Below are 25,736 nucleotides of genomic sequence, written 5' to 3'. Positions count from 1 at the left end.
GATGCTGTGGTCTTGATAAACATCATTAGTGGCCTTTCATAGCTTCCCCAACTCCACTTGTTCTTGACTTTAGCGACATAGTGTTTAGATGTTACATTCAAAATCATCACTGTTATTTAACAACCCTTTTAGGAACAGTAAAGAAATAATTGGTTAAATGGTCAAATGATGTAGGGAAAGTCATTCAAACATGTTGAAATAAGACAGAAACATTAAACATTTTTATTTCAAAGATGGCACAGGTATTTATTTTTCCAAGCATTTTCAGTAACAGTTGTATGACTTTGGCTATCACTACATCGTTAAAACTTTTAATAATGGCATCCTTCCAACTAGCTGCATGCATTAGTGGCATATTCATGTGAATAGTATAGATGCACACATTGCTTTGGTGTTATCTTGTGCAGTCATTTCAGTAAGTACATAATAAGAAGTAAATAGTGACAAGTAAACAGAAAATGTTATGATCAAGTTGCACAACCTGCATTTAACATGAAATTGCAAAATAAAAGCCTGCCTAAACATGCAGTCTCTATTGGGGTGTGAATATTGTTCTAACACAAAAACCATGGAGTTATATAGAGTACATATAAACTACAATGGATAAATGGCTCTTTAAAAAATTTTTTATAACTTAGTTATTTGTTAAATGCTTGGATCCTCTAGAGGCTGTAAAACACATGAAGACTCCTATCTGCTTTAATGCAATACAGCAAAAGTGCAACTCTACTGCAAAATAAGGCAGTGTTCAAATCATTAAACCATGATCTGCATGTGTACCAAACATAAATTTAATATTTATTATCTTTCAATTACTGTGTCTGTAACCAAAGTGACAAGATATGCAACTTTGTGACGTAAGTAAGAAAAAAAAACAGTTGGAGTCATCTGGGATAGTTACACAAAGACACAAAACTGTGCATAGACATGTTTCATCCACAAATTTAAATCCTATGGTGGAAAAAAAGGTGTCTGGTAAAATGTAAGTCACTTAATTCCCTAACGCTAAACGCTTCTATTCCAATAGGTTTTGTTGAAATAACAGCGGATATAAAGTGATGTCACTTAAGCAGTCTACGTGTACCTTTACATGTTTACCTTTGCTCCCAACAAAACAAAACTTGTGCCATGTTAAAAAATATTTACAGAGACCAGTGAACCAGGCTTTCCTGTTTTTATCTGCAGGTGTCCAAAATAAAGTAGTGGATACATCAAGGGATTTAGATGCCTAGCATGTCAGTTTTTAATTTAGTTGAAACATTTTTAATAAGCAAACTAGACTTGGGGATTTTAAACACACTCTTCTTGCGCTGTCAATCACAAACTGGCAACAAACCATTGGGGTAATAAGTATTTTAGAGTTTTAATTTCTTCAAAATTTCAAGAAAAGATAATGCCCCATCCCACACCACAGTTTTTACCCCTCCACCATGACACATCACAGCTTCTGTGTGTTTGACTTCCCTCACACTTAACCATTAACACCAATGATATGGCAAATCGCTCCCGAGGTTCCTATTTTAAAAAAGTAATATTGCAGTATGTCAGCTGCTTTAAAAGTTAGACTATCTCTACTGCAGACATTCCGGTTTTCCAAATTTTCAGGGTGCAAGTACTGTCTTGATTTTGGCTTGCCTATTCTCATGACAGTTTGGCTGGAGGGCAATAAGCTGATTAAAAGCAAAAGACAATCAAAGTGTGCCGCTTAAACATATTTTTATCTTCCTTGAGGTAAATCTTATTGGCTATAGGCTTTTTCAGAGGACTCAGAGGAGTACATTTTTTATCCTCCTCTCTGTTGTGCGCCAGTGTGAGTGCAGATTTGTGGCTTTCTTGGTGACCAATACAGTATCAGTGCTTGTATTACGTAATACACTATCAAACTTGCATTACAATCAGTATAAATCTGCACTCACATTGGGCTGGCTAAAGAACAGAAAGTTGTGGGGATGAAGAAAAGGTTCGGTAATGTGTACACAAAAAAAAGTGGTTCCCTATGCTGAGCAGGAGAGACCATCCAGACTCAAGAGTACATGGTCAGCTGAAGCCACTGAAAAGACAAGAGCAAAGATGGAACGTTTGATGATAACATTCAACTGTGACAATGCTTTAAATGGAAAAATCAATTACTGAGATGACATTACCTCCTGAACGTTGACCTTGATAGTCCCACTGTCATCTTTATCCAGGGTTTTGAAGGCACCTGAGTCAGAAAAGAACAGTTTAGCCAATGAGCACTGGTCATATTCACACACACCAGCGACAAGAATCAATGAAGACTTTGTGTTGTTTTTACATCTGGCAAGCTGCTTAACTGCAGACCGTATCTGAACTATACTTTTTTTTTTATCCAACATGCCCAGTTGTACTTTGCTAGTTTTAATCACTGAAATATCCTGTCATTCACTAGCCTCATGACGATGAGCCCACTGAAGTTGTTTTTGAGCACATACTTAAAAATGGTAAAGAAAAAAAACAGAAACAAAAAGTAACCCTGCATCATTGACATGAGTGACATCAGACAGGAATACAGGTCAACTTGTAAGAGATACTGTAGCTCATAGAGGAAAAAGACACTCCATACCATGCTGCGTTGGTGCAATTTATAACAGATTTTGGATCTAATTTAAGATATAGCTACTGTGCTCTGGACCTCATTGACGTCAAATCATCAACCCCACAGCCTGGATTATATAGACACATGGAAGTTGAGTGCTAATTGAGACCAAACTATGAGCACGTTACATCCTAAGTACAACAACTCTTGTTGTCTAGTTCGGCAGACTGTGCACTTGAAGGCAGCCCAGTCTGCTGATAAAAACAAACAACTAGCATGGCTCCCCACTGTAATTTAAAAGCACATGTTGAGTTAAAGCTTAACACAAACATTAGAATTAATGCTAACAATAGAGGCATGAGTCATGATATTTTTGATGTTTAATTGAACAGCCCTTCTTTGATTTTTTTTTTAAGAACACACTGACAGGTGCAACTAAGGCTGTATTCAGACCAGAAAAGTCCTTTGGTCCACTTGTTTGGTCCGGACCAAAAGTGGACTTAATTTTTTTCCTTTGGTGCGGTTCATATTCAGGTTGTACTTTTTGCAAGTGGACTATATTCTGTAAACACATCCACGTGTGTGACGATCAGTGCTCTCATTGGACAGCACTGACTAAGGGCGGCACACAGAATACAGACCCAGAAATGGAGGTAAACGTTTGTTTGTGCTCTTATTAGAGCTGCAAAATCATTTTCAGTTTCAAGAGCAGCTCCATCAAAGAAGGCTTAACAACACCATTTCAAATTTTGGAACAGCGAAGACGAATGCGCGCAGCAAGGAGACGCTATGCTCTGCGTGTCCTGACCCACAACATGCTAGCAACAGCGTGGCTAAACAGAAGACGGAGGATCAGGTATGAACCAAAGACGGTTAGGTTACAGAGGCCCAAAAGGCGCATGTATCCTGCAGTTAGTTTGGATGGACCTTGGTTTGTATTTAGACCTGCACCGGAGAACCACAAACCGCACCAGAGTTCATTCAGAAGCGGACCGAGACCACCTCAAAAAGTGGGTCTCGGTCCGGTTGTTTGGTCCGCACCAGGGTTCGTTTGTGTCTATTCACACCTGCATGAAAAGTCCGTACCAGCGTGGGAAATGAACCCTGGTCCGTTTGAAGTGGACCCAACAGTCCAGGTCTGAATACACCCTAAAACAAGATAGTCACTGGTATTCACCTCATCTCTCAGTGGTCATTATATTACAGGTAATGAGTGTTTATTCTGTCTGTACACTTCACAGCACTGCCCTGAGCTTTGTTATCATCCTCCCATCTTTAGTCTGAGTTAATTACTGTTTATTACTGACAAACCTGATGGAAACACGTGACTATTAATTTCAGAACTGGTCTGTCAAACTTACGGCACATGGCATCCAGCCTCACAAGGCAGCCAATGTAGTTGTCAAAATCCATGTTTCCACACTCATCGCTGTATCTGCGGATGATCATGTTGAACAGCTGGTCATTGAGGGGGAAGCCTGAGGAAAAGGGAGACAGATGTAACCTCTTTATGTTAATATTTATCAGCTTTTACATAAAAGAGACGTGCACAGGCTTCAGGCTACACAGCTTATCACAAGTGCATAAAAACTGGAATGATAGTCAAATTATTAACCCTTTACACAAAAGCCCAAAGAAAAGGAATTTAACTGCCTGATTATTCATTTATACAAGGTGTTTTGATCCAGCAGCTCATCCTTTAACTAATGTTTGACGAGCAGGAAGTTTGTATAGAACAGTTTTAGTAGAAGCTAGAGCTGACTTGAACATCTAAATATCAGGTTTGATTTAACAATAACAGCCAAGTATAATTGTGAAGTATATGCATTTTTCAAAAAAGACTCACCAATTAAGTGAACAGTTTATGATATTGGACCAAATATCAAAGGGCTCTGAGAAATTGAGCTTGGTTTCTCTTGTCCCCTTACATCAGGCTACTGCTGAAGGTGGAGCCAGTTTTGAAATGCCAAAAACCAAGGGTGACCTCATTCTTATTTCCCCGCATGTCTACTTTAACTTATCCCTGGAAGGGCCAATAATAATACAACCCTGAGACTGACACCAAGGTCCTCATTTTACAAGTTTCATTAAAACCCCCACACACCTTCAAATTCAACACATCAGGCAGGGAAAAAGTAAGCAAATGTTTTCACAGCATCTTTTATAATTTCAACAAGTGACAACTCACCAGCAGCTCTGAAAGCGTTAGGCAGCTCATCTGCACCGATGACACCAGAACCATCAGAGTCATAGCTTTTGTAAATTCCCTGCCATTTCTTAATGTTGTTCCACAGATGTTTGAATTCATGGAAGCCAAGTTTTCCAGTGCTGTCACTCTGAGAAGGCATTAAGGACAACAGGCACAAGTCTAACAGGTAGAAACCCAAAAGAGAAAAACAATCCCATGGCTAAAAGTTTGAAGCTTTTATCCTAATTCATGGCACGGGAAAGGAACATTTAAAATTAACAGTGACTGCATACTCAGCCTTATTTGTGGTGCAGCTCTAAACACACTTTAAAGCACTGAATTTTAAGCAGAATCAGTCACCTGAGCAAGTTTTACACCTTGAAGACGGTGTTTTTGAGGCTAGTATTGTTTCATGGAAGGTCATTATTTTTGCTCCAGACAAGTTTTTTTGACTGGCTCAAGTTGAGTCAAACACTTGCACAACTTGTGGGGAGGCTGTGTTTACAAAAGGCGTGCTTTGTGTGCCGCCCTTATTCAAAAGGTGCAGAGCAAGTTATTAGAAAACACTTATTGCAGTTGTTGACAACACCAACGGCTGACAACTCTGGAGACTTGTAGCAGTAAACCAGATTTTCAGTTATTAGTGTAACTCCACGTTACATAATCCAGTTTTGAGTAACCAACAGTGGTTTACTTCTTAAGGCACAGGGGATGGGGATGGGAATTCCACAGACACACACTTTTTGTCGAGGGTTATTTTTTCCCCACCATACACAAATCCTACATATAGAAAATTTTGATGCTCCTGAATGCACCATCTGCAAGGCTGAAAAAACAGGCAGGGCTGCCGCTCTAGATTTCAGTCTATGCCAGGTTTTAAGATTTCAAGAGAGCTCTGCCTAGGTGCCTTTTTTCTGATAACACCTCTGGTGAGTGAGAAAACTTACAATAAACAACACTTAAAGCATAAAACAAGGCTACACCACAGATGCATTTTATAGTAGCCTTACCTAAAGTAAAATCAACTGTAGTCATCATCCCAAGCACTTCTTAAATGTCACTTTTGCAAATAGTTACTTTTCTAGTAAGTTGATAGTTACCATATCTATAATCAGGTTCAGGTTCAAGTTACTTTATTTGCATCCGTAGGTAGATTTGTTTTGCAGTCAGTGGAATTACCAAGAACTATTCAAGCCTTTCAGCCACTCTTACCAAAATGTGTGGACTTTCTTTGATGCTGGTGCACCTGGATTGACCACATCAGCATCACAGCCTAAGGGGCTAATCCCAATTCTAGCTATGAAAGCTATGAAAAGTGAACCTTACGGTATTCAGAAGCTACATGACATGGCTCAGCTGCCTCGTTACTCATGTGAAGCAGTCCGTCATGGTGGTGTCTCTTCGCTGTGAGTTTGTCACTCTTATCTGACTGAATCAGTTCTAAAAAAAAACGTGTTTTGTTTGAATGTAAAGTAACAGTCGCTCTGCCTACCCAGGGGTGATGACGTAGCGGGGATCAAGTGGCATCTCGTGGATGTAAGAGTAAGACAAATGAAAAGGGGTAAGAATGACAACTGGGATTGGTCCCAGGAGTTACATTATCTGTAACATAAAAAGAATCAGTGCTGTCTCTATTTTCTCTCTTCAGCTCTAATTCGTACATGACAGAGTCCTGCAGTGAGAGGGAGGTGTTAAATGCTGATACTAACACATTTAACTGTTTTTTAAGCATCTGACTACACAGGACAGTGGTTGATTAGTAATGCCTGATAAGAGGCACTCATCACTCTAAACTGATGCGGTAACACTGCTCCTTTCAGACAGCACAACTTATCAGCCACTGGTCACTAGCAAATGTTTTATCAAGCTATTGAGAAAAACAACGACAGTTTGAACTCACATGTGCTGCAAATTTTTATGGCTGCTTGAGCTTTGCCTCATTCTCATTTCTCTGGGATACATTTTAACATTAAAAAAGATAATTTTCTTATCAGCACATTACTCACATTCAAACATAAAATATACAACCATTTTGATCCTTGATGTAAACCTTACTCAGCTTTCTACCACTGACTCTAACACACAGGATAAAGAGCGAGGGGACAGGAGGGAGGAACAACATGTGTGTTAGTGGATTTACAAGTGGACGGCCATGTCTCAGTTGTGGAATTTACAATGGAGGATAAACAGGCCTGCTGGCGCCGCTTAGGACAGTAAACTTTCAAACAAGCCAAACAGTCTCCAACTTAGCCCTCACAATTCAAACCTGCAGTACCAACTATAAATATTTTCTAATAATCAAATGTTTGATGTCTTCCTCCAGCCTTAAAACAGTTGCAACGCTTTCTTTGCTGTCGATGTGTTTGTGTTGTTACTGTCACCTTGATACACAAGGCAAGCAAAGCCCTTGAATCATGCAAAGGATACATCCATGACTGCTACCATGCTCCTGCAAGACTCAATGCTGAAACCATCAGTCTTCAGGTCTCCATCTAAAAAGCAAAAGAATTATTCATCATTTTGTATCTCAACAAATAGGAAAATATGTAAACATTGGATAGCATTTCAACAGAACAAGGACGACTTTGGGCGAACTGGAAATGAAGAATTGTAAAGATGTCACACACAGACAGTTCTTACGTTTTCCAATGATTCTGTTCAGGATGTTCATCAGCTCATTCGGGCTCACTTCCATGTCCTACATGACAAAAACAAAAACATTATTAGGAGTATTTTGACATGGATTAATTTCTTTCTGCTAAATAAGTTCAAACAAAGCTTTCAAAATTGTTCCAGTGAAGCAGCTGGGAAATAGTTGCAGCATAATCAGCTCCACCTATCATCCATGTCAGACTGGACCACTAACCCCACTGTACCCATCCTGTAAAGTATCTGATGTCTCAGGTCATTTTGGAGGATTGCCTCTAAATTTAAAAATCAGTTTTGAATATTTTTGTGCTACAAGCATTTACTCAATTACAACACACTCTCAAATGCACGTGACTGTTACACTCACATCTCCAGCAAGCTGCTGGAAGACTCTGCGGAACTGCTTCTCCTCATCGCTCTCATGCTGCTCTGCAAACACTGCTGGTCTGCGAGGTGGAACCTGTGGGGCAACGTCAAAGCAAACGTTATTTACCTACACAATAAACAACATAGATATTCAGGTGGAGCTGGTAGTGATACTGTTACTCACAGGATCCGTTGGCACAAACTGGGAGATGTCGACATTGCTGCAAAGAATAAAAGATGTTAAGCCACAAAACTACAACTGTTTTTGAGGCATTGATGGATGCTCTGAGTCATTTCTCACCTGATAACTGTATCGATGACAGTACTGAGAAACTTTTTGGCAAAAAAAGCCATCTTCTGTCAGCTGCAAACACACACCAAAACAAACAAACACAATTACTAACTGCTAAATGACCATCTGAAGATTTAAAGTTTACAAGAATTTACTCCTATGGGCTTATGTTCAGAGTGTGAGGTATTGTCTCAGATAATATCGCTATTGGTTCTCTTACTATGACAGAGAGTCTCTCATTTGGCATTTGGCATTTGAGTTAATGCTATACCAGAACCAAGGTCCCCACATAAACCAGAAAACATAAACAGCACTACACACAAAGCATTCCCAACCAGTCTTGTATGTTAACAACACACGTTGATGATTCAGAAGCCACGTTGCATTTTTCAGAGTACCTATGTGATTGGATGTATTCAAAGCTACACTAGTAACAAGTTTGTGATGTAAACTAAAACAATAGTTACCTTTTATCTAGCATTCAGGTTTGTACCAAAAAGGGCCTTTAGTTATAAGCCCTAGGATATTGTAGGGTATTGTTGCTCTGATGTATTGTAGAGCACAAGTAGGCTGTCATTTCTTGCAGCACAAGTAGCTTTTCAAACAGAAAATTCACAACGGTGTGACTCATATCTGCTTTCCCAGTGGCAAAGAATTTCTGAAAATAACTTCTAAATAAATGAAGAGTGAGATGCAAACTCTGCAAGCTAAAACTAGACTATAATTTGTCAAATCCAACAGGCATATCTACAACAATTTTGAGCAGCCAGTAAATGTTTCATCTACCTGGGGGTGGTAATCATTCCAATAACCACTGAACAGTTAGCAGTGACTATTGTTGTTTGAAATGCCCACCCCTCATCAAGATGTTCTTATGTGTGCGTACATGATTTAAAGCGAGCCCCTTAACCTTAGCACTCTGGAACTTAGCATTCTAATAGCCTCCTCCACTGCGGCCATGTGAGAAAGTCCCAATTCTTTATTCACATTTAGTGTTGACTTGAAACATTTTTACCTGATATTTCCTAATGATATCGTGAAAAATAACAATGTCACCTCTTGGTACATGGGTTTTTATATTTGACAAATGACCCCATCCTGTTTATTATTCACATAGTACACAGTATCCCAAGTGTTACACAAATAGGTTTCTACCGCAATAATAAACCTTGAATTCACACTCATTCCTCTCCAGGCAAAATGTATTTGAAGTAAAATGTGCTGTCAAGCAGTCATAGAGACGAGTTATGGTTATAGTCTAGTTTGTGTTGAACATTGCTTTTGTTATTGGAAAATTATTGGTTACACCAGGAAGCTGGCATGCAGACTAATAAATGTGCAACACAGGCCTGTAAAGAGAGTGTCAGTCATTAAAGCCATAAATTACTGTGTCCAACGCAGTTTACTATTCCTCCCTGTCCATGTAACACTGGTAGCTGTTCGGCAACACTGGTTGAGCTAGTTATCTACCAGGAAAAAGCACCTTCTGTGTAGTTCTGATTACAGGCACACCCAGCAAACCATTTTAAATTATTTCCTGTTATGGAAATAAATAAAGCCTTGATGCCACACCCAAAAAGATCCTATTTCAATGGCAATCGGAGTGTACCAAGCATTAAAATAACTTTGAACATTTACAAGCTTTCAACTTTTGGGATTTTAATTAAGACAGGGTCCTTCTATGTTTATGATCTCATCAACACCAGACACTAAACTCTGGAATTAGCATTACATTGCTCAACTCATATTACAGTTCGCATCCACCGCAGAACTGTTCTGCTGGACGATACTGTCTAATATAAACTCTGATCTACGAACCACAAACGGGCTAAGCCTGACATTAGCATTAGCTGCTAACTAGCTTTAGCGAGGGGTAAAGCCAACAGCTTCCCTGCCTAGAGCTAACTTACATGGGTAGGAAGGGCGTTCTGGTACGCAAATGTCATTTCCCCGATCAGCAACGGTATGATGCAATAATTTTCTATCAACTAACTATATTCTGCCAGAATAAAACATGCGATTTTACGTACCGTAGGGAAACAGCGATCCGCAAAGTTGAGTTCGGGATTTTTTGGCCGAGTTCAGCTGCCAGGAGGGTCCGTCAACACACCCCAACTAACGCTGCAGAGAGTAGATGGGAACGAGAGGAGGGGTTACCGTCGTTTCCGCCTTCGTTAATTTATTGAGAAAATAACAGCGCAGTGGCTGTATGGTTCAGGTTGAACCTACAGTCTATGGGTTGAACAGGTTATTACGTGTTTGACAGTAATTTCTGGAGAATTTTCTGACAGCAATTAAAGACGAGTGTACGCTTGTTTTGGACCAGCGCAGAGTGACAATGAACATCCCTCGGGTTTGAGATGTAGTGAGAAAATTTTCCAATCAACTGAAACTGAACCTATCACACACACACATACATTTCCTTATCACATTGTGCAAGAATTTTACTTGTGACACATCTCTTGTACTGCAGTACAATGCAATGCAGGGGCCACAAGAGGACCCATGAACTGTCCTACCGCGCTATTTCTAGTGAAGACAATCTGCTCTTGACACATTACATCATCTTTGTTGTGGTTCACATAACTTCCTCAAGTTTCCCTCAACATTTACGCCCCCCATGTCAGGAGGTTTTGGCTGGTTACAAAACAGATCGAAACTAAAGAAATGACTATTCAAGACATTAAAAAGTCAAGTAGGCCAAAATTGCCAATGTCTGCAATTGTTGTTAAGTGTGTGTAACAGCTATTTTTGGGTACGTTTCAGACAAGAAACATACCCCCCCCCCCCCCCCCCTTATTTCTGATTTAACTTAGTAAATTTATTTCCTTTATTCTTCTGCCATATCCAAAGTGTTTCAGCATATCAATTTTGAATATCTCAATTCATAATATACCAGCTTTCCCATGCAGTTTATGGTAGCTATAAAAATCTCTGTCTTGGACATATTTCTTTGTTATCAAAATCGCATCACTTTCAAATCATACTTCTTATGTCAATATATTGCGGGGAAAAAAGTGAGTCCTCTGATTTAAGAGATTCACATATATTACATGTCAAAGAATCTGGCGAAAGGAAAACTGGTCTGGTCTCTTAGCTGGAGCGTCATCATACCAAGGTGACAGCTGAGGCCTTTTTTGTCTTATAATTGGATGATACAAGCTGACTCCAAACCTGAAAGGCACTGTGCAGAATTACCACAGGAGCCTTTCTCTTTTTGTTTCCAGGACTGTGTTGAATAAAGTCTTGGTTTCTGTGGATGTTATAGTTTGCAGTTTGATTGCAAGAAGTGCCTTGTATAGGCTGTAAATATGAACCACAGGAAACCGTCTTGCAGGGGTGTCCACAGGGGAGTCTCTGGTTCCCCTTGAAATGTCTACTTGTCACCCCAGGTAACCCCAGGGAAAATCCTATTTATCTTTAAATATATATATATATATATATATATATATATATATATATATATATATATATATATATATATATATATATATATATATATATATATATATATATATATATATATATATATATGAACTACATTTCCTTTTATGTTAATAAATCTGATATTAGCAGTGAAGAAAAAAGAGGGGTATCTATGCCACTCCCACGTGAGTCCGTGCTCTACTTGGAGGACTCAAGTCATAAATCCTATTTGAAAAACATTGGCACATATCTCTGTCACATCACATTTTATTACATTTTTTGTCAATCAACTAGTTAAGGCAAAACAATACAAAAATCATTTAAAAGACTTCACAGAGTTACACAGTGTGGTAGGTGTATGCATACGATAAATCACTATACAAGTTTTAGGCTGTATTATCATGGGTCATTACTCTATAGCTGTCAGCAGCTTGACTCACAGTCACTTGTAGACCCACTGTGATGATATCAATTGCTGAAAGACAAATGGTAGAAATAGATGAAAAAATATAAAAAGGTAGTTTTTATGGCGGGAAAACATGAGAAACTCCACAGAAGAGAGAAAAGGGAGTAGAGGTTGTGAACCAACTGGCAACCTCCAAACTTGGCATCAGACACAAATGGGTGGCAGGACAGAGACTAAGACCATTTTTTATGCAGTTTGTGCCGTAAACACAAAACTGTTGGCAAAATTAGAGAAACTTATAATACAAACACCATTTCACAGAGGAGATTTTGAGCATTAAATGGTTTCATTTGTCAATGACCTAGTTCATTAAAATTCTTATTTGATAAAAACATGATTAAAAAAAATTTAAGTTACAAAATATTACCGAAATAACTTAAAACTAGAATTTTTTTCAAGATTTTTCACAAAACTACTGGGGGGTTGTTAGTTGACTTATTTTTGCCATACGATGGAAAATTTGAAGTTAAAACACATCAGATGGTCAATAAACTGCTTTCTTGAAGGAGTTTTTCCAAAATGTCAAAAAAATTAATAATGCAGGAAAAACTCTTGACAGAGAACTTCTGAGTCACAAGCCCATAGGAAAAGGTGGTGCAGAGAGGATTTCCCTGTTATGTGGTTTCTAAAGGTTATTTTTCTTTCAAAGCAAAACAGATGATACAGGGAACAAAATTAGTACATGTGGGAAAAACTGAGACGAGTCTCAGGAGTTCTACACATCGGCGTGTAACTTGTGCATATGGTCTGTCATAAACACAAAACAACACACTATCATTAACTCAACAGTAGTCAGTGTATCTCAGAACAGCAACACTCTAAGTTTCATGTGTGCCATTACTGAACCTTAGCTGAAGGACTCACACTTTGTGATAACACATTATCTAGAAAGTGTTTCATTCAAAACGACATCTGATGATCCCCCAGTAAGCATGTATTAATGTACGTGGTTGCAGGTGCTGAATAAAACCAGCAGGTGGAGTCAGAGAGCACGATAGGGAGCAGACACTACTGTATGTTCTGTATTCAGCCTGCAAACACTGTAGGTACAACTCATTTGCATAAATGTTGATCTGTCTGCAATCTGCTGAATAAATATGAAACAGCGTCTGCACTGCTACATTTTCTCAGGGCCTATAAGAACTGTCTGACTGTCTGTCTTTCTGCCTGCATATATAGATACATATTATTTTTGACACAGAGATGTGGAGGTTGGCATATTAAATTTCAATTTTAAGCCTGAACGGATTACTGATGATGAATGACAATATTTATGTTATAAATCAGTCAAAAAATGGATCCAATAAACACACAGACAGACTAATCTCATTCAGTGACATCAATCCTGTTTCCATTGATCTTTTTCAATGAATTCATAACAAAAATGGCTCCAATAGCAAGTTTATATCCAGATTGGACCTCTGACTTTCTCACATTTTGATTATCTAGTCTTTTGCTTTGACTGGTATCGTTTTGTGTCAGCGGTGTTCTGTTTGTATCATAGCTACCTCTCTTAATCCCTCGTGGTTGGTGCTATCATGGTTGCCTTGACAGTGGAGACACTTCCTCTGCTCTCTCCTCAACTGATAAGACTCGAACACTATAACTCCCCACCACCACGACAGCACAAAAATATGACTTATTAATAAAACATGAACAATGTGGACTCATCACTGCTGCCTCCTGAAATGATAGACCGACAAACAGAGGGACATTCTGACATATGTGCTGTATTGATTGCACTCTTAGATTGTGTTGCAGAGCAATTTACCCAGGCTATTACAGAACAAATGAATACACAGTTATAGAGTAATAACACTGAATGAAAATAAAGAAAATTTCAGCATTGGCAGTTTGTGGAGCTGATTTATCCCATGCCTAAATGACAGGGTAAATAATGAGATCAACCAGAGAGATTTTTCACTCAGTCATATCTGTGTGTTGGAAATCTACAGCATCTCTGATGACCCTCTATAAGCACGTTAGCATGCATGCTGTGAGGAGCATTTGTACATTCTGATTACATATTAAATATGGTTATCAAATGTTGATATTTGCTTAACTACCCGGTGATAGCCAAGGTCACACATTGGTAATATTCAGCACCTCAGGTCGGTATTTTTTTAGCCCATGGTGAAGTACAGAAATAAATGAAGTGCCTCCTTACATCATTTAAACTTAAACAAAGATAGATTGAGCTCAGAATTTTCAATTTGGCCCCTGTGGATGAGGTATCATAAACAAATGGATGACATTCATAGACTGCACAATTTATGGATGTTGCCCCGGTGAAGCCACCTGTTTGTTTGTGATACAGAGTTTTCAAGCCCATTGTTGATGAAGGCCATATTGGAATTGCTAAACTAAGCATAGCTTTGTTAAAGTTTAAATGAGGTTAAGAGGTGGGCGTATCTACTTGATTAATCCACAAAGGGATATCAGCTTGCAGGTAACACCAGTCCTAGCACCGGTTAGCAACAACATGCTACAGGCTGCTAACAGGTGAAATCTTGTGTGTGAACAACACAACTATGGCTACACGTAGGCTCTCTGGACACAAAGAAGCAAAAAAAAAATTTAGAAAATACCAATGCAAATGCAACCAGTTTGGTGTCAATGGCTGACAATTTAGATGTAAAAAAGAATGACAGGCTCCAAATACAAAGATGACTAAAAGATAAAAATAAAAATAAAAATAAAAATAAAAATAATACCAAAAGACAACAACAAAGGGAGAGAGCTGCAACTTTAGCCCCTTCACAGACAGCTGTATGTTGGCCCCCTGTTAATCAAATCAGTCATGCCCTTATCCATGGAATGTTTAATGACTTCAAAAATTAGTCAGGTGAAAATTCACCCCATACAGTGTGTGCCAATAGAGAAATGAGCTTTTCAGACCAAAAAAAGTTTTATTTATTTATTTATTTATTTATTTATTTATTTATTTATTTATTTATTTATTTATTTTAAAGAACTGCAGATTTTTGAGCCCTTCTGCATGGGGTTCATATTTTCAGACTGTAGGTTGCCACTTGGTGACATCACAAGAATTAAACTAAACTGTTATTTGGGAATGCAATTATCAGAGATAAGTTATTATTTGTCACACTAATCAGATCATCAAATCTATATTTCCCCAAACTGAAAGCTAAAAACCATCTGAGTAAAGGCTTGGTTTTAATGATTGTTGTTTATTAAAGAATGTAATTATAAACAAGTCAAGTCAAGTGATTTTGTGAATGCACGATTGAAAACATCTCACATGTCACGCTGTCATTGTGCAGTTCTTATTATCCTCACACCACGTCAGCCACACATTTACTTGGATGCATGTTTTAATGTATCTGTAGTGTAACAGGATATATCCTGGATGTGATAATATATGATGTGCAGTGCAGAAACAGTGATATGTATCCTTCAGATCCCACTCCAGCTAAAATTACTCCATCCATGAAATAGAGGTATCCATGGTTACATCAGGAGCCATGTTAAAGGGTGCCTCAGAGTATCTCTATTCTCTGGCAGTCCCCACCTTCCTCTTCATTCATCATTTGAAAGAAATCACAGTGCAAGCCCCAAGGTTTCTGACAGCCATGCTTTGTAAAATGAGATTTGTGGTGAATAATTTCAATAACATTAATGGAGATGGAGCGCTTATTAAATATCTCTGAATTATAAATGCAAACCGTATTAGAGCTGCGGCACCTGCCTGACTTTGAGGGAGTGAAACACAGAGGCTGCACACTCAGACATCGTATAGGAGCATCCCCAATACGACATATTTGCAGTCTTAAGAACAACCTGTTACCTTGACAACGCAATTTTATCATTCAAGCCCATTGCTACCTTCTCTCACAGCAGGAATCAAATGTGCCTTAAATGTATACCGCTGCAGGGTTTTTACACCTCAATTCAGTGTAGAAATGACACATGGGATGGGATGAGAGGTGCAGAAAATTTTGAATTATGTTTTCTCACCTGCACAGGGATGATTTGGATGATTTTCATGTCTTTACAACATCATGGGATGATCTGAGTCTTTAAGAAAAGCTGCTGTGTGAGTGCAGTTATTCCAAAAATACTGGCTGGTTTTATAATGAGGTAATTAAAGCAGAAAGAGCTGCTGTTTTTTTTCATACATATACGGACAAATATTCTAAGTATTCCACATGTCTGAAGAATAGACTGCAAGGGATAAAGAGAGGAGCTTATCAATTCAAATTGGCAGCATGTTAGTCTCCAAATACCTCTGACCTCAGGCTGGTTACTATTTCCACTTGCTTACTCATGCAGCCTAATTGTCGTGCCACATTTGTGTTCGTTATTCATTCTTATAATTGTTATGCAAACTACTTGCATGCTCTACACCACACAAGTCCATCTGCTGCTGTCTCATTCACTGATATCACCCAGAAGGTTGATTAAAGTCGCTATAAAACTATGTATCAGGAAACTTAAAACATTTAGAGGGGTGATACACAGATGCCACTACATGTTTGATATAAATTTTGACTGAGACAGGCATTCAAAATTTCTTATTCAGTTGTGCTCCAGCATCAAAAGCTTTAAAAAGGGGGTATTTGGGTTTCCCATACTTCAAATTCCCATATATCCATCACAGTAACGGTGCTGGACGTTTATACTAAATGTGTTCAGATTTTCAAACTGCTACATACTCATATGTTGAAGAAATCCTTGGTTCTGTCTGTTAAGTGTTCAAAATGGTTTGTTCTACACAAAGTACAACATCTTCACCAAACTTGCCAAAATAATGAGATTATTGAAGAAGGATCTCTTAACTGGTTCATGACATGTTGGAGGAGCAGGCTACAAACATCAACACTTCAAAATACAGTTTATGTTTAAACCCTATAAGACACTTATTGTTTAGTTTACCAAAAAATTGTTATGACAAGTGATGAACAGCCACATGAAATATGAACTCCTTTAAAGAGTATCCAAAATGTGCTGCTTTTTGATCCATTTCATAGTGTACCTCTTTTTTTAAGAGACTAGACTGAAATCAGACTTGTCTTTTGTCTCTGTACTGCAATTCTCAACCATTTTTGCTTTGGTACAAATTTTTCCACAATTTGTTTTGACTCTAACAGCTACAAACATCATCAGTTGTACTTACCAGTAGGGGTGCACCAATCACAATTTTCTGGCCAATCACAGATCATCCATCTTTATAAAGCCTGACCTGCCAATACCGATTTGGGCCGATACCGATTTTTATTTCTTATTTTTATAACTGACAGCATTACCCTTTAATGTTTCAATCTTATTTTCTTGAAAATCATTGAACAATACCTGTGAAACAATAAAATCTTTATGTTTTAACTCAAACAACCAATAAAGTGCCCTGAGTTTTAGGTCTCAGAGCAAAAAGCAACAATGGCTGGCTGTCAGTCCTTTCTGGAGGTATATAAGATCAGTTTCATATGTAGGGATGGGCCGATCACAGATCCCCCAAAATTAAGGAAATCCACACTAATCTATTGGTGCATGTTTACTTACCAGCATAGTGTATAAGTAATAATGTTGCTGATATTGTATACATTTTATAGCAACTGACTTATGGCTAAGTTCCACCCACAAAGTGATGAGCCAATTACAGTGCGTATAGCCTTGCCATACACTCTGACATTCTCTGCCTGTACGTCCATTAAAATGCATGCAGAATTTGAGTTTTTGTTTGGTTTTATCAAGTTTATTTTGTTTTACATTTTGAGTTTAAAAATGGTTGATCAATGTTCATTGGGTACATAAAACTCTGACACAAGGTATCCTGCGAGGCTGAGCAATGGGGTATTTTTTTAACCTCTTTCAAGCCTCATCTCAACCAAATCAACTCAACATGAATGAAATTAATATGGATGTCTTCATATATTTTCAGGTAAGCTGATACTCTATGAGGCAACATATTGTCACTTTGCTGTAAAGAAATATAAAATTATCTTTAGCACCACTGCAGTCTGATAGACAGTTTGGGATTTTGTCGAACATTAGCTGAAGTTAGCCTAAGGTTAGCCTACTGTTAGCTGCTAGCTAATGTGTGGCTTTGTTTGTTTGAGTTCCTTGGCCTTCTTTGTTCAAGTTTTTGTTCTTTGGTGATCGTATATCATTGTTAGCTGTATTCCAGAGGGCTCTAGTCAAACTAACATTAGCTTCAGGAGCTTAGCTTCATTAACTTATCTTTAATAGCCAAGATAGCAAGGGTGGCAAACACTGAATGATTCAATGTAAATACTGTAGCACCAAACTAATGGAGAGACACTTTTGGTTCAGGTGCTGAAAAGGACATTATATTTTTTCTCATGACTAATGCTGATCCTATATTTGTTGTCTAAGGTGATGATGGCAATGAGATGCGTTTTTTAACTTTTGCACTGGGACCTTTAAATTTTGTCTTGTAAGTGAAGCTTTTTATCGACCTCTTGGACAATAAAATTGATCCCTCTTGTGTATTGTTAAGATCCTTTTGGTGACTTCTAGATGAAACGTGACCTTACTCTCTCTATTATAGCAACATAATCTATATATATTAAATCTATACTATAAACAGTATCCTGTGAAATGTATTTGTATACATAAGTTTTTATAAGATGTTGCTGTTTGTTTACTTCTGTTTATCTTTCTGGCTTTCTGCCCAACACAGTCAAGGCTAAGTCTGGTTCTGCTTAAGGTTCCTGTCCTAGATTTTTTTTATTTTTGTTTTTTGTTTTATTTTATTCACTTTTGTTGCCAAATGTTGCCAGAGGCTCGCTCAGGTTGAATTAATGTTGGACATAATCATATTACAGGGTACAGTCTAGACCTGCTCTGATTTAACAGTGTCCTGAGGTGGCTTTGTAATGATTTTTTTTTTTTTTTTTAATAAGAAATGCTTATTGCGTGATACATCTCCATGTTTCATATTTGAATTTCAGAGTGAGCTCCATCTCTCAACACTAAAAACTAACTAATTACTGAGTAAAAACACAGACATGTGACTGCATGGCCATAGTCTTGCGTCTATAAATGTGTGTGTGTGTGTGATGTCACCGTCCTCCCTGTAGCTAAGCACAGAAGATTAGAGTTGTATTTGCTAGATAATGAACAAGGTCAGATGGTGTAGGAGGAATGACTGTGTGCTGGATGGCTCATAGAAGACATTACATAAAAGCCATGGCAGAACTTTACACTGTACCCACTTAGTTCACTGTGGGTTTATATGGAAGGGAGTGAGATAAAACTGATCTCAAATGTTGTATGTTACATCAATTCTTTTCTCTTATTAACTCTGGATTAATACATATATGTGCACTAAATGTAGACATTTATATTGTCCTGTTTTTGGCTTTCACGGGATATCAAATGTTGAACAAAAATACTCTCTACCACTAACATAACAAATGGTTTCCCTCCACCCACAGCTGCAAAGAATTCTCATATTAAATCTAATTTATTCAACTTGATTAAGCAATAACAGTCTAATCAGTCCCAGAGTTGCTGTGCTTTGAATAGAGTAGTGAGTCACTCTGCAATAAGTAGCCTGTAACACTGAAAGGTTTTCATTACCCTTAATGCTAAATAAATGCTATTCACTTCCCAAAGGGAAGAGACAGAGAAACTCCTGGAGGGAACAATGACACTGAATTAGGATGGAAAAGTCAAAAAACCTGGCTACCAATTTAGTCCATGTTTTGATGCATTGCCATTAATATTTGTTTATCATAGACAGTTAGCCCTGTTTCCACCAAGCAGCCCAGTTTAGATCAATACAGTTTGGTACGGGTTAGATCGGTTAAGCCAGATCCTGTTTGCGTTTCCACAGCCAACAACAGACTGCAGTGTTTTATCTCCACCTTCTGGGATCAGACCAGTTTAGTCTGGCACCCTAACACAAGGGTCCCAAAAAGTGGGATGGTTCGTCTTGGTTATTTGGGGATCCGTCCTGGGATTAGTCAGTGGAAACACCACAAAAATGCATGCCGTACCGAGACGAACCAAACTGAACTGCTTGGTGGAAACAGGGCTGTTGATGAAAAATAGATGTAACCTTTTTGATACCTGCATCCACTGGTTTGTAGGCTTCTATTTGATTTACAAGTTGGAGGATACATATTGCTTTGCCTGTTTTGATTTAAATCTTGGCTAGGCTACTTATCAGTCCTAATGTTGCTGCACTGGGAAGCATAAGATGATCCACGATATATCATCTACTCCCAGTAAAGAGGCTGTAATGAAGAAGACTAGATACAAGAGACAGAGCATCTGAACATGTTTGATGTATGAACTGGGAAGTAAGCACATCTTCTGGTGGACTTTCAAACCATTTGATTCTGTTTTTGCGGACAGTGAAATTTTTTGAGTGCGGTCGCTGCTAGCTATGAAAGTGAATGCAGGTCAAAGACACCTCCACATTTGGCTCATTGGAAGAACCACTTCTTAAAGTATTAACTCTCTCCTAAATTTATTATTGTCTCAAACCTCATGATCCCTTACCTGTTGGAGTGGCCAAAAAAAAGCTGAGCACAAAGTCTGGATTGAAAATGTGGTAGGATCACAATGATTCAGCACCCACAGGCTATTTATTCATTTATTTATTTATTACTTTTTATGCACATTTACATTTAGAATATCAAAAATAAATCTCTGTTGGGGGAGATTCGTCCCCAAAGATACCAAGTACAGCTATCACTGAATACTAACCCTTGTTCAATAAAGACAGTCTGTGCTGCTTCTGTGTAAGGCAGGACTGTGTTTGTAGCATAAATCACAGCATCATCATTTCAGGCGTTGGATGATTTATTTTTAAGTTGCTCAATAACTTTTTTCTTTTTTTTTGCAACAATAAATAAGACAAACCACTTTTTTCTTTTTTGTTTTTTTGAGTGCTGTCCCACACTATTTTTGATACTTGAACACCCACACGACACCGAGGCTGAGCACGGTTTTGATACCAGCTAACCTTACCAAGTGAGACTTCACAGAATGTGTGGTACTGTGCCAGCTGAGCCTCACAACATCACCTTCACTCTCCTTTTTTGGATCTAAATGATGTCTGTTCTGTTGTTTGCCAAACTTCAACAGGGTTCCCGCTCTAGATCATTTTTCCAAGACTTTTCCAGGACATTTTGTTTCATCATTTTTGAAAATACCTGACTACATGTGTACCATGCCTTAATCATGATTCTGCCATTTTTTAACAGATGTAGAGCCTCTCCAACAAACTAAACTCAGAAATTGGGAACAGCTTGTTCAGCTCTTTTGTATGTTGAACTCTACTAATCATATCTTGTCATGGCTGAGCGCCGCCATGTTTGCTATGGCTGCCTTTTGCTGCAGCTCTCTCTTCTTTGTCCGTTTCTTGTGATTTTTTCATCTCTTTTCCGTAATCTTTGTATTTGGAGTGGATCATTACTTTGTATGGCTCATTTGTTGACCATGGACACCAGGTTTTTTTTGTGGCTTCATAGATATTTTTACTACTTTTTCTCCTGTGTTTGTCTGGAGATTCTACATGTAACCATGGCTGCATTGTTTACATGTGAACTCAGCCTGTCACATTTCAATGCTAAATGGTGTAAGGCCTGATGTTCCCCACAAGGTGAGGAGAAGGAGGTGAGGACAACGCGCTGGTTCTCAGGTGTGAGATAAGAAGTGACGACATGGACCTGTCCTTCCATCCATCGTTATTAGGAAAATAAGATTTATCTCCAATAAGATGGACAAGCTAGCTGTGCTAACCCAGCACCAGAGAGAATACCAGAGGGCAGAGTAGCATCACGCTATTCACAGACATGGCTAACGGAGCTAACATCAGACACCAACGCCACATTGAAAGACACATGCTGAAGAAGCTCAGTCCTGGACCCTGTGGAGGTGGAGACTGGCTGAACTGGACAATGATGGACAAGCTGTCAGCATCTATTTTCTTATGGATCTTTTGCTCTTTCTATACACGTTCTTGCTTTTGTTTTCTTGATTACTGCTGTGACTTCAATTTCGTTGTACTTTTTACAATGACAATAAAATTCTATTCTATTTTCAAAGGGGCCTTACTTTCTGTGTAAAAAATCTGCCATCTTTGCTTTTCTTGTGTACATCATTGTGTATTATTGTCTTATATAACTGGTGCTTTGGAAACATTGTTTTTACTTCCATGCGTTTAGGGCTGAACTGTGATGAGTTGAGTTGAGTTGAGTTGAGTTGAGTTGAGTTGAGTTGAGTTGAGTTGAGTTGAGTTGAGTTGAGTTGAGTTGAGTTGAGTTGAGTTGAGTTGAATTACATTAAACTGAGTTGAGAGATTTGAATGTAAACACAGAGTTCCGTCAGAACACGGTCACAGTGAGGAGTTCCAGCAGCACTGTGACCTCACAGAACATGTTCTACAGTTTTCAGACTAGACCAGCATTTCAGCTCACATTTCTTCACAGAGACGATCTCTATCGAGCGCTCACCTGCACAAAGTACGAACGATTTACAGTGAAACTTCGAACATTTTCCTTCCACCTAAACTGAGACTGACTGACTGAGTCCAGAAAGCTCAGAGGAAGAGAAACAACCTTCATTCAAAAAACAATTCATTTGACGACGTCTGATCCTAGACAGGTAAGTTAGTGAGCTGTGCCCACACTTTAAGGTCATGTTGTTTAAGTTTTTTTTATTGAGTAAATATATTCAAAAGAGGTAAATAGTTTACAAATTGAGTTTACTCTGCTGTTAAATAAGTTAGTTAATCTAATTCACTTGGGGACGAGGTGTAAACTGAAGAGCTTTAACTTCTGGATACCCAGTGTTTTTATGAGCGAATCTGATTCAATGAACAAGGATAAACCCACTATATCACAAAATGAACTACATTTTTTTCTGTTTCAGCTTCTTAATTTCTCCCCAACAACCGTCTTTCATATTACCTGTAAATATTTTTCACTGACATCTATATTTGCATTGAATATCAAAATTAATGAAGCCAATCGTTGCAATCATTGTCAGTCTCCTGTTAAAAACTTGAAGTCTGTGTTGTTGTTTTTTGGATCACTTGTGGGCAAAGATTCACATCATATTGTTTTCTTGGTCTTGTCCTGTAGATGCTACAACAGAAAAAAATACATATATATATCAGATCTGTTTAAAATGTGTTGCTCACAGCAAACATTTACTGATGAGAAAGTGGGTTTGTAGGGGGAGGGAGGGGTCTTTCAAAAGGCTTTAGCTAAAAACAAAAGCAACTAAAATGTTGGTTTACAAAGACAACAGATAATAAAAGAGGTTTTTAAGCTGTGAATCATGTAAAGCTTCAGAGGAACAAAATGAAGCCTGAGAGGAACATGATATCTCCCCTTCAAAGAGTTCCTCTCCATCACTTCAGCACAGTCCAACGTTTTCTGATGTTTGTGTTTTTCTGCTTTAGATTCCTGTTTCTCGTGACTCCAACAACAAAGAGACAGAGAAAATGGACAAAGTCAGCGCCACTACTGCATGTCCCACAACCTCTGAGATGGCCGAGACAAGCATCCCCGTCCAGAAGGAAACCACAGCTGGGCTCAATGAGTCCAAGAACCCAGACGCTGTCCTGAATGAGGAAGACATCACCAGCTCTCATGCTGCCTCACCAACTGAACGGGACGGGGACTCCTGGTCAGACAGTGAAGATAGCTGGGATGGTTACACTAATCCAGAGTGTTCCTCTGACGACGAGATCTCTGAAACCATCTCATGTCTCGATCAGAATCTCGATGAGGAGATTTCAAAGGCCTGCCAAACCCTGTTCCCAGAAGACCTGGAGACTGAGGCAGAAGACCTGAAAGACAAAGAGGAAGACCAAACTTTGGAAGAAGAGCCAGCCTCTAGACTTTCCATCAGATCAGAGGCATCATGGGCCTCAGTAAAGTCTGCATTATCTTGGGCTACCTCCAGATGGTCCTCTTCATCCTCCATCCACACATTGCCAGAGGTTTACCAGAAAATGAGGGACAATGAGTCAATCACCAGCAGTGACAACCTTGGTTATCCTTTCCTTGACCTTAAAGAGGACACTGTCCTTGCCCCCAAAGAGGACGCTGTCCTTGAATTTGAAGAGGACGCTGTCGAAGAAGAAACAGGGGTCACTGAGGAACTAAACTCTGACCCATTCAGCCTTAAGGTCATTGTGGTCTTTAAAGACAAACCAGAGGAAGGAGGGTTTTTACAGAGGAGGAAGAGGAAGAGGAGCTTTTTAAAATGGAGAGCATGGAGAAAGATCAATCCAGCTCCAGAGAATAATGTGGATGTCGATGACAAACAGGACTGTGCTTGTCCACAAGAGCCACCTTCCTGCAGTGGTGCAGTCCACGGGTCCATTCCTTTAGTCCTGGAGGACTTCACAGAGACTGATGACGAGGCACAATCAGAAGCTGAACCTGTGGAGCCGTTTTTGACTCAGACCGGCTCAGACCCTCAGGTTACATCATGTGAAGTGTCAGAGGACACATCAGTGGCTGAGGGGACAAGTTCACACATGGACAAATACCAGCCCAGCTATCCTGAGCCTCTAGAGGGCTGTGAGGAGACTGAAGACCCTGAGCCTGCAACCAAACCCAGGGAAAAGACATCCCTCCTAAAGGACATCAGAAAAGTCTTCTCAAAGGTAGGGATGAATATACATCCAAGCTAAAAATCATTTTGTCGGCTCAAGAAGCACCTTTCAATGTAAAGATTCTTTTGTGCTGCAGCTGCATCATTTTAATATTATTTTTTACTCGAAGAGGTCGGTCCCTTTTTTCTGTTCTGAACTGTGAACTTTATATATTCATGTCTGTTGTGTCTGCTTTCATGCTTTCAGAAAAATAAAAAGGAGAAGCCAGAGGGGGCAGAGAAGACGGATTCAGCTGAAAACGTCATCAAACAGGAGAAGAAGGAGGAAGAGAAGAAGACCAAGGGTCCCTCTTTCTGGGCACGGCTGTTTCCCTCCAGGCGTTACCAAGTTGTGCCTTTGAATCAAAGAGCAGAGCTTAAACTGGAGACCCATGTCTCCTTCTGTACATTCTCCTCTTAAATGTACCCTGAATAAAAAGCAAAAAAAGCAACAAAAAAAAAAAAAAAAAGATTTATCATTAAGGGATATAAATCTTTATTCTTTCAGAGTAACACTAACACAATAAGGGTTGTTAAGATCAAATCAGTCTGAAGTTTCACATAAAGTGTGTGTATCTGTTTATCTAACGTGTGTTAAGTGTCTGAATAAATCATGGATTTAGTCTCAGTGAGGTCAACAGGTTTCTGACTAACAACACCCTCTCTTTAAACATGCTAACAAGCTGCTGCTTTATTTGAGTTTGTGGTGAAATCCACAGGTAACGTCTCATCTTTAACCTCTCTTCATGCTTAGCTGTAGCTAATGTCACATCCATCATCTCACACTCCACCCTGCGGTAAACAAACTCACCTCTTAGAGAAATCCAGGTGTGAAAATCATTTCAGTAATTGATGCTCTGTAATTTGATCTCTCGTTATTAGAGCATTGTGTTTTTACAGACAGACATTGTTCATGGTAAAAGCCCTCCAAATGTCGATCTATTCATAGAAATGTGTTGGTTGCAATTATATAAACCCTCAACCTTTCTCTGGGGTGATCTGGAGCTGAGGGGCAGGGTGCAGAACAAAAGAAACACGAGGCAAGTGATGTTAAAATGAACATTTATAATGACTCTTTGTTGCCGTCGCAAAAATAATCTTTAAAAAACAATTCAATTATTAACACTGAAATGCTGACTTCACTGGTAGTCCACGAGTCATAAAACACAACTCACTGAATTTCTTTTAC

General features: G+C 38.8%; 1 protein-coding gene across 1 annotated transcript; it reads right to left on the bottom strand.

The window, feature by feature from the left end:
* Nucleotides 1-218: 218 nt before the first annotated feature.
* LOC141792209 (calpain small subunit 1-like) lies at nucleotides 219-10,214 on the bottom strand. The gene is made up of 10 exons (XM_074673062.1): nucleotides 10,083-10,214; nucleotides 8,062-8,124; nucleotides 7,945-7,981; nucleotides 7,762-7,854; nucleotides 7,386-7,443; nucleotides 7,173-7,237; nucleotides 4,746-4,893; nucleotides 3,919-4,035; nucleotides 2,145-2,203; nucleotides 219-2,050 (listed from the first exon to the last, which is right to left on the bottom strand). Exons 2-10 carry the CDS (start codon nucleotides 8,112-8,114, stop codon nucleotides 2,024-2,026), a joined length of 657 nt encoding a protein of 218 aa, XP_074529163.1. The 5' UTR covers nucleotides 8,115-8,124; nucleotides 10,083-10,214; the 3' UTR covers nucleotides 219-2,023.
* Between the last annotated feature and the right edge of the window lie 15,522 nt (nucleotides 10,215-25,736).

This window comes from Halichoeres trimaculatus, unplaced genomic scaffold, assembly GCF_033239565.1.
Source record: "Halichoeres trimaculatus isolate MK-OKI-2021-1 unplaced genomic scaffold, fHalTri1.1 fHalTri1_scaffold_6, whole genome shotgun sequence".
NCBI classification, from domain to species: Eukaryota; Metazoa; Chordata; class Actinopteri; order Labriformes; family Labridae; genus Halichoeres; species Halichoeres trimaculatus.
The sequence above is the reverse complement of the archived record's forward strand: the minus strand, read 5'-3'. Positions and strand labels throughout refer to the sequence as shown.

Excerpts from the sequence above, each read along its gene's own strand:
- LOC141792209 (XM_074673062.1), bottom strand. The coding sequence starts at position 8,114 with ATGGCTTTTTTTGCCAAAAAGTTTCTCAGTACTGTCATCGATACAGTT. Across the intron at positions 7,444-7,761 it reads TCCAGCAGCTTGCTGGAGAT|GACATGGAAGTGAGCCCGAA; the intron begins GTGAGTGTAACA and ends TTTGTCATGTAG. Across the intron at positions 2,204-3,918 it reads GAGGCTGGATGCCATGTGCC|GTGCCTTCAAAACCCTGGAT; the intron begins GTAAGTTTGACA and ends TTTCTGACTCAG.